Source organism: Etheostoma spectabile, chromosome 8 (assembly GCF_008692095.1).
Source record: "Etheostoma spectabile isolate EspeVRDwgs_2016 chromosome 8, UIUC_Espe_1.0, whole genome shotgun sequence".
NCBI classification, from domain to species: Eukaryota; Metazoa; Chordata; class Actinopteri; order Perciformes; family Percidae; genus Etheostoma; species Etheostoma spectabile.
Window position 1 is genome coordinate 17,430,461 of NC_045740.1, and position 9,219 is coordinate 17,439,679.

Sequence of the window (9,219 nt, forward strand, 5' to 3'; positions counted from 1 at the left end):
TGCTCTGCCTTTGAGAAAATGAAAGCTCATAAGGGCCAATCTGGAATCTTGCCCCTTATGAGGTCATAAGGAGCAAGGTTACCTCCTTGGCTCTAGTGGCTGTATTTCTGCACCAAGGCTGAATTTTGGGAAAAAGACTTCAGATACAGTATTAGGGGACCACTAAGGTCTATATAAAAGAGACTTCAGATACAGTATTAGGGAACACTAAGGTCTATATAAAAGGACTTAGATACAGTATAGGGACCACTAAGGTCTATATAAAAGAGATATCAGAGACTAGTGTTAGGACCACTAAGGTCTATATAAAGAGACTTCAGATACAGTATCAGGGACCACTAGATCTATATAAAAGGAATTCAGATACAGTATTAGGGACCACTAAGGTCTTATAAAAGAGACTCAGATACAGTATTAGGGACCCTAAGGTCTATATAAAAGAGACTTCAGATCCAGATTAGGGACCACTAAGGTACTATAAGAGACTTCAGATACAGTATAGGGACCACTAAGGTCTAGAAAAAAGAGACTTCAGATACGTATTAGGGGACCACTAAGGTATATATAAAAGGACTTCAGATACAGTATTAGGGGACCACTAGGTCTATAAAAAAGAGACTTCAGATACAGTATTAGGGACCACTAAGGTCTATATAAAAGAGACTCTGATACAGTATTAGGGGACCACTAAGGTCTATATAAAAGAGACTTCAGTACGATATAGGGGACCACTAAGTCTATAAAAAGAGATTCAGAGACAGTATTAGGGGACCACTAAGGTCTATATAAAAGAACTTCAGAGACAGTATTAGGGACCACTAAGTCTATATAAAAGAGGACTTCAGATACAGTATTAGGGGACCACTAAGGTCTATAAAAAGAGACTTCAGAGACAGTATTAGGGGACCACTAAGGTTATATAAAAGCAACAGAGAGCACCATGTCATGGGACCTTTAACTGGTTATGTACCTAAACAAGGATCATTTTCATAAATTTCTCTCTCATATCGCTCCCCAGAACCACTGAAAACCGCAAACAAAAAAAAAAAAAAAAAAAATCAAACCCAAAGTTCAATAAAGCTGTTTCCTTACAATAGCCTCAATGAAGCAGAAACACTTGATGTCAGATAACATCCATAATAACTGGACTTTGGATTGATTTCTTGATTGATTTCAGGGGTTATGAGGAGCAATTTGAGCGAGAAGTTTGGTGATCACCGATCGTTGTTTAAACCACATTAAGCGTTTTAGAATGTCCCCTTTGAGTGTATATAAATACATTATTATTAATATTTTAAGGATTCAGAATCCATTACACCTGCTGCAGAGACAGACAGATCTGGACTCTGAGGACTCTGGGGGCCCCCTGAAACCGACGGGGGCCCCCTGGAACAGCTTTGCACGCAGCTGTCAGGTTAACACTTAAAGAAGAACAGCTGACTCACCTGTAGCTTTATACCCAAAGTAATATTCTCACGGACTGACAGTGCGTTTCCGACTGATCTCACCTCGGTGTAGACGAAGAGCGGCAGCACGAGCACCGCGAGCATCAGATCCGCCACCGCCAGACTGACGATGAAGTAGTTGGTGGTGGTCTTCAGCGCCTTCTCGGTGAACACGCTCAGACACACCAGCAGGTTCCCGCAGATGATCACGACGATCAGCAGCACCCCGAACAACAGTGCAGGTAGGTTGTGGCCCCCAGCGGCCGCCTCCGGAGCCGCCGCCGCCGCCGCCCCCGCCTCCACCTCCGCGCTCAGGTTGGCCGCCATCTCCGCCGCGGCTCCTGCGCTCCGTCCCGCAGCGCGGCCAGAGGACTCTCATGAAGGCCGGGCCGGACTCTGGTCCCCGCACTGTGGTCTCATCACGGTGTCAGGGAGACTCTAACGGACTCTACCGTGGAGCTTCAGAGCGCTCCGCTGCGCACTTTACGCAACAGAATCCGCGTAAAAGATGGTGGAAACAGGTGGAGTTTGGTTCTATTCCCAAAATAAAACACGCGTCTAGACACAACCTTAACTCATAATTGCTAAACAGGTGCTGGTGAAGTTGCGTCGGTCCTCTTGAGAAGGGGACATTTTAAGTCACGAAGATTGAGAAATCAAAAGCGCGTAAAATCCTCAAATCATCTGAAAGTTGGAGACGGAATCCAACGTGTCCTCTGTTAAAAGCTCAGGGTGAAAAGTGACGAGCAGCCCGAGCGTCGCTGCGGTCAGACCGCGGGGAGTGCGTGGGACTGCGGGGGATTTCATCTCCGCTGAGTTCACCTGCAGTAGCCTGGGCTATGACAAATTAGCCGATTAAAGCCGCTTATCAGCTGCGCTTTACCGCGTCCTTCAGTCCTTGAGCTGCAGCAGGAGACAGTTTGTAGGCTACTGTCTGGCTGACGCTCTGTGTGTGTGTGTGTGTGTGTGTGTGTGTGTGTGTGTGTGTGTGTGTGTGTGCGCGTGTGTGTGTGTGTGTGTGTGATATCCACAATTTAGGATAGTATGCTAATTTTCAGAGAGTCGCAGCAACAAGCAGTGAAATAATTAATATAATTTGACTATATATTTAATGTGTAGGCTAAAATAGAGGCAATGAACCGAAATGTAGTTAAAACTGCATTACATCACGTTAACGGTGTAGGGCTATAGGTATTTAAACGGCCGCTGCCGCCGGACGTCCCGTCGGTCCCACTGAACGTCAGTTTGCCTCACAGGAAACTAGCTGAGATCATAGGAACTCATCCGTTGACTGTGTTTTATATATAAATATATATATATATATACTTTATATATTTTTTTTTTGGTAGGCTACTTATGGTACAGAAATCATCTTTAATTTGTTAAACTCACATATCTGCACTGTTCAAACACAACCTACATCTCTGGTAAATGCAAGTCTTTGTGGAGAAACTCAGTTTTATACTTAAATCAACTTCAATCAATTACTGAGTTTCTCTCTCTCTCTCTTTCTCTCTCTCTCTCTCTCTCTCTATATATATATATATATATCTACTGTATATATACAGTAGACATATATACATGTAATATATATATACGTTCATAAAACAGAAAAATGAAGCGGCATCTGATTAAGCATTTATTAAAGGAAATAGTGGTATTTATGTCTGAAATTATAGTTTTTCAGTCGAAAAGTATCACATTTAATAACAAATATCATAAAGGGATTTGACCTAGAAAAGTATGTTTTTTTTAGCATTTAGAACATTATGTAGGAACATAACAAGTATACAGGTAAGAAAATACATAAATGAAATGTGATATTTTTTTAAATCCTCTAAAGATTGTACAGTGTCTGGTTGGTGCAGTCACAAATATCTTGCAACTGGGGTGAGGAAATATTTATTCATGACGTCAGTATTTCTAAAATTAGAGCAGTGCTGTGAAGGAAACTAACTTTGAAACCGTTTAATATCCCTCTTATCCTTTTTCTATGACTACAAATGTGATAAATGTCAGTTTTGTGTTTGTTTAAACAACTAAATCTGGTCAAAGTTTCCTTTACAGTGTAGCTCAGTCAGCCAGTTTGTTCAGGTTGTTTTCACATGTTTTATCAGTGGGATGAAACTGTCCTAAATTGCTTAAGGATCCAACAGATGCTTCAACATCCTCTTTCTCCTCGTCCTCCATCTCATCCCTCCATCCAGACCCTCCTGCCTGTGGCTGAGAGCAGAAGGAGCTGAGAACAGAAGAGAGGGAGGATCATTGCTGTGATACACTTCTTTTTTGGCAACGGCTGCAATGTGAGCGTCATTGTGTTCCCTTTTAGTTCTTGTAACATGGTTCTTCCCAGAGCCTGAACTTTAAAGCGCCCATATTCTGCTCATTTTCAGGTTCATAATTGTATTTTCAGGTTGTACCAGAATAGGTTTACATAGTTTAATTGAAAAAAAAACACCATACAGTTGTTGTACAGCAAATTGATGCAGTTCCTCTTTTCTCCCTGTGTGTTTAGGTCTCTAGTTTTAGCTCCAGAGTGAGACCTCTCACTTCTTTACATCATTGCTGGGAGTCACACATGCGCAGTAGCTTGGTAAGGTCCCATCAGCTAGATAACTCTTTCTCCAACTTTGGTCAGTACAAGGCCGGATTAGCTGGGAGACTTCTTCTAAACCAGGGACACTTGGGGAATACCTGCAGAACAGGGACAGGAAGTAGAACAGGGACAGAAAGTAGTTCTTTTGGAGATTATGGTCAACTAGTGTGTGTTGTAGCAGTGTTTTGCCATTGGGAACGAGCTAGCATGCTAAGGTTAGCCACCTCGTCTCGGCTAGTGACGTAGAAAGCTGTGCAGATGTTGAACAGCTCACCCGGAGACTAAAGGCAGAAGACATTCAGAAACTGTATCTCACTCAAAACAGCACAGATGTTGTTTTTTTCCAAGTTTGTATGCGTGTGGAAGCATATATATATATTGCGTGTTTTTTCATAATATGGGCACTTTAAAGGGATACATCAGATGATTTCAAGTTAGGTTGTATGAGCTACGTCTCCATAGTCGGTGTGTCTCTACAGCAGATGGTGGTCGGCACATCCCCAGTTTGGAGAAGCAGGCACGAGCGCAGACACGGAAGCTAAGCAATGTACTGCTGTGGACGGGCGAAGCAGATAAATGTATTTTAGCTACGGAAAAAAATCAATATCGGTATGAGTTTAAGTGTATGCTATATTTAGAATCTATAAACCCTGTGTTTCTTGCTGTCAGACAGCCCATTACGACGGGGAAAGTAGTATCCATCTCTGCCCGTTCAAAGCCACCAGACTCCTTTAAAGAAAACAGTCATTTTACCTTGCAGAACACGGGAGTCATGACCGAAAGAACGAGATCCAGGGTACAAGCGGCCGAAATGGGTTTCCTCCGGAGGGTGGCTGGCGTTCTCCTTAGAGTAGGGTGAGAAGTCAGTCATCCGAGAGGAGCTCGGAGTAGAGCCGCTGCTCCTTGCGTCGAAAGGACCAGTTGAGGTGGTTTGGGCATCTGGTAAGGATGCCTCCTGGGCGCTCCCTGGGAGGTGTTCCAGGCACGTCCAGCTGGGAGGAGGCCTCGGGGAAGACCCAGGACTAGGTGGAGAGTTATATCTCCAACCTGGCTGGGAACGCCCGGGATCCCCAGTGGAGCTGGTTGATGTGGCTCGGAGAAGGGAAGTCTGGGGTCCCCTACTGGAGCTGCTGCCTCGCGACCCGATACGGATAAGGATGAAGATGGATGGATGGATGGGACACGGGAGTTGCTGCTCTGCCGCTCGATTGGTTAGATTGTTTGGTGTTGTTGTGGACTTGGTGTTTAAGGGTTAGGAGCTAACAAAACCTACAACAAAAAAATGATTTGTGAGGCAGCGGTCGCCCGGAACTCTGTGTTCTTATGGGAAAATGCACAATCTACCCACAGGAAGAGAAGAGGGGAAAACGAAGTGTCAACGAATAAGACCACTTATTTTTTTGGTAGAAAAACCAGGGCTGTCGACTGGGGGGGGGTGGAAAGGGGACTGAGGGACCAGGGCCTTATGTGAAGAGGCCCAAAAGTGCTGAATGATAGCTGTGGATGCGGGGGGGGGGGGGGGGGGGCATGGAGAATGCCTCGCTAAATGGAGCAGAATTTTGTGCAAAGCCCTTGAGAAAAACAATGAAATCTAAAGTTAAAAAAAGTCATTAACAGACTGAATTAGTTCATGAAGTTTAGTTCCAGGAGCTGAAACAAAGCCTCCAACGAAAATATGTGTTTTGTTCATGATGGGAAGCTGAAGCAGAGCCGATGATGGCAACAAGGACCCGCCCATAGGATTACAAGCCCGTTTGAGGACCACTGCAACCTTCTCAAAGACCACCTAATAATGTCATTAGCATTGTGGTCTTCTTTATTAACTGCCTCTATTCATGTGTGCCTGCAGTATTTGTGTCTTGAACTTCTCTGCTGCCACTTGCTGGTCATTTTTAAACATCACAGCAACAAAAAAACAAAACTGCATTTCCCTTTTTTCTTTTTAATATTTCATACTGAATGTACACATTTGTTTTTATAGACCACAGGCGTGGTACTGGGATAGACAAGTACTGAGATTTTTAATGTTGGGTGCACAAGATACAAAAAAATATTATCTTTCAGGACTTTGCGGCTCTGTAATTTATCACTTTTTTTTTTTTTCCCCATATATACAGAGGTTCAGAAACAGAAGGAGGCTGCTGAGTCTAAAACTGAGTGACGGAGCAGCAGAGGACATGAAAAGTTTTAAAAAACAGGCAGTAATCAAACATACAGCTGCAAGTAAACAAAAAGTAACAGACAGAGAAGGAAAAAGGTTTCTGAAACAAAAACAGAAACTTTGAAACTTAAACTGATGAAACCAAAGAATAAAAACAGCATCTGCTCAGCTGTCCTAGCATTAAGGGTCAAAAGCTAAACACAATGACTTAATTTTAGTATTGAATTTAAAAAAAGTCACATTTTAAAAACACCGCAGTTAGACTGTGTCACAGTTACGCACATGCTGATTCGTTCAGGTTAGAGCTCAACCAATAAGGATTTTAAGGAATATGAATATTTGGTTATTTAAAAATCTGATATGCCGATAAATCGGTCGATATATACGTTTTTTTTTTAAATTCAGAAACGCGTTACAAAACATAAACAGATTTCTCTAACATTAGTTATTTGTAGTTATTTATAAGTTCTCACTAATATGATGAAAAAAATGGTTTTATTACCACAGAACAGAGGCATATCAAACATATTAATGTTCTGAACTAAACATGTTAGTCTACAAAAGATATAAAGTCAGACAGTGTCCAATCCTGTGGTTTGTATTTTGGTTGTGGGCGGAGCTTAGCTTTAAATAAAGACACTGATTGGCTTTCTAAGGCTCAATGGGCGGTAACAAGTCCTTCAAACAGGTGATTTTCGGCAGCTTGTTTCAACGGCTGCTGTGAGCTCATGCGACAGTACACTCCCCTTGTGATGTCATCAGTCCTCCGGGCCGCTGAAGCCGTCGCGGAGCAGGAAGTGAGGTCGCACCACGGACAGGATGGGGCCCCGCGGGGCCCCGGCCAGGCAGTACGCCTCGTCCACGTTCACGCCGCGGGATCGCAGCGTCCGCAGGGCGCCGGCGCAGCTTTCCCCGCCGCCGCGGGACGTCATGAGGACGAGGCTGAGAGGACTGTCCGACACGCCGAACCGCTGACGCATCTCGCCGAGCTGAGCGGAGAACTTCTGCGGAGCGAGAACGTGAATTATCCTAAAGCTCGGACATCTGAGTTCTTTACAAAAAATTCTTCGTCCTCAAAATGCTCATTTGTATATCAACTACTCTCTGTGTGTTGCCTTGAATTCATGATGTTTTTGTCGCCTCCACGGAGATTTAAAAAAACAGACAGAAGTCTTGATGCAGTACAGAAGTAGGGGTCCACATTTACCAACAGCAAAACTATATCAAAACATCCGTTCACAAACTCTCGCACAACGCGTGCAGCATAATCCGAGTCTTGTTCCTCCGGTCGTATGCTCAGAACTTTCCAAAACACATAAAACTTGTACTTGTAACACAATGTACAACACTAGGCGCACTGCTCGTCAGCCTAAATCCGACGAGCCTAAATTCTGTTGCATGCAGAAGTGTTTTCAGTGGTTAAGGTTTGGGCAAAGATGCATTTGAAGTGCTGGACACATAACGCAAATGACACGTTACCCACGTTTCCTTCATGAATTCAACAATTGCACCTGACTGCAACACGCCACCAGGTGGCAGAGATCAGGCAGCACCTTCTCAATATTGTGTTCTTTTGTCAGTAATGGTACCTGCTCGACTCCAGTCCTCCTTTTCCCATTGCAGATTAGCACCGCTTAATGCGTGAGGGGAGCCGTGATTGGTCGTCACAGCAGGAAACTGCCGTGACCAAATGTGAGAGAGAGATAGAGACACCCACAACAACACCCACACTCACCAAACACACCCACACACACACACACACACCACACCCCACACACACACACACACACACACCACACACACACACACAACCACACACACACACACACACACACACACCACACACACACCACACACAACCCACACCACACACACACACACACACACACACACACACACCACACCACACACACACCACACACACACACACCACACCCACACACACCACACCACAACACACACACACCAACACCACACCGAAGAGTGTGTTTGCTTTTGATTCGCGGCGTGTCGCCACACCAGAGGACAAGTAGTTTCTAGTTAATCTGGAGGCAGCAACAACACAAAACGCTGGAAAACTAATTACCAGAAACCCTTCGGTTTGTTTCAGGACCCCCCCGCCCCCGTCTGTTGCTAGCCCCGTCTCCAACCTATCAGCAGCCTGCAGGTTTTCACATCCTTTGGTATCGCCTCAGCTCGCTTGGAACCTCGACTGAGGTGGTACTACAAAAAGTACCTGTTTCAGGTACCAGGTACTTTTTTTCTTAATGGAAAACCAAAAAAGTAGAGTAGAGTCGAGGCGAGTAGAGTAGATACCACGCAGTGGAAAAACGCCGTAATACAGTAGATTATAATAAATAACGATATTTGAATTATAAAAAAGGAACAGAAGAAAGAGGAAAGCAAACGTCTCCGGGGTGCAAGTCCCTTGTTTTTTTCCCTCAGAGACACATTCTTCCTCTTTCAGTTTCTATTGGACAAGTGTGCAGAGTCAAACCTTTAGCTCCGCCCACGTTGAGCCAATCCTCGACCTGCGTACTGCAGTCGGGGTTTACTCGAATTCAAGGCAACACTCGGTGAGAAAGCTGACACACACAGGTTATCGTTTTGCTTTGGGAAAAAGCATCTTCTGCATGTATATAAAAAGATGATGAAGCTGGCTTTACTGCGAGTACCTGAGCGGCCGGTCGGCTCGCCGGCAGCGGGTCGGCGCTGGGCCGGTGCACGGCGTCCCCGCAGAACATGACCCTGAGCTGCTCCGAGGGAGCTTCCTGGGGGTCCAGCAGGGCCGAGAGAACACCTGGACCAACGACAGAGAGGAGGATTCACCTTCTGACATCACACTCAACTGGCAGCTACATTGTCAAATCATCAAAACACACTGATTTATGGTTAAGTTGTGACATTACAATATTAAGTTGTTTAACCCTCGTGTTGTCCTCGGGTCAAACTGACCCGTTTCAATGTGTTTTATATCAGAAATGTGGATTTCTTTCAACCAAATTGCCCAGAAATAA

General features: G+C 44.5%; 2 protein-coding genes across 2 annotated transcripts in view; both read right to left on the reverse strand.

Moving 5' to 3' along the window:
* drd4a (dopamine receptor D4a) overlaps window positions 1-2,352 on the reverse strand; it is a 21,717-nt gene extending 19,365 nt beyond the window's left edge. Inside the window, 1 exon segment of the mRNA XM_032522997.1 lies at window positions 1,509-2,352. Coding sequence (XP_032378888.1) covers window positions 1,509-1,772 — 264 coding nt within the window. The 5' untranslated portion in view covers window positions 1,773-2,352.
* Window positions 2,353-6,921: 4,569 nt separating this feature from the next.
* Window positions 6,922-9,219, reverse strand: part of LOC116693806 (cytosolic 5'-nucleotidase 1A) — a 6,863-nt gene continuing 4,565 nt past the window's right edge. Inside the window, 2 exon segments of the mRNA XM_074783867.1 lie at window positions 6,922-7,206; window positions 8,878-9,002. Coding sequence (XP_074639968.1) covers window positions 6,961-7,206; window positions 8,878-9,002 — 371 coding nt within the window. The 3' untranslated portion in view covers window positions 6,922-6,960.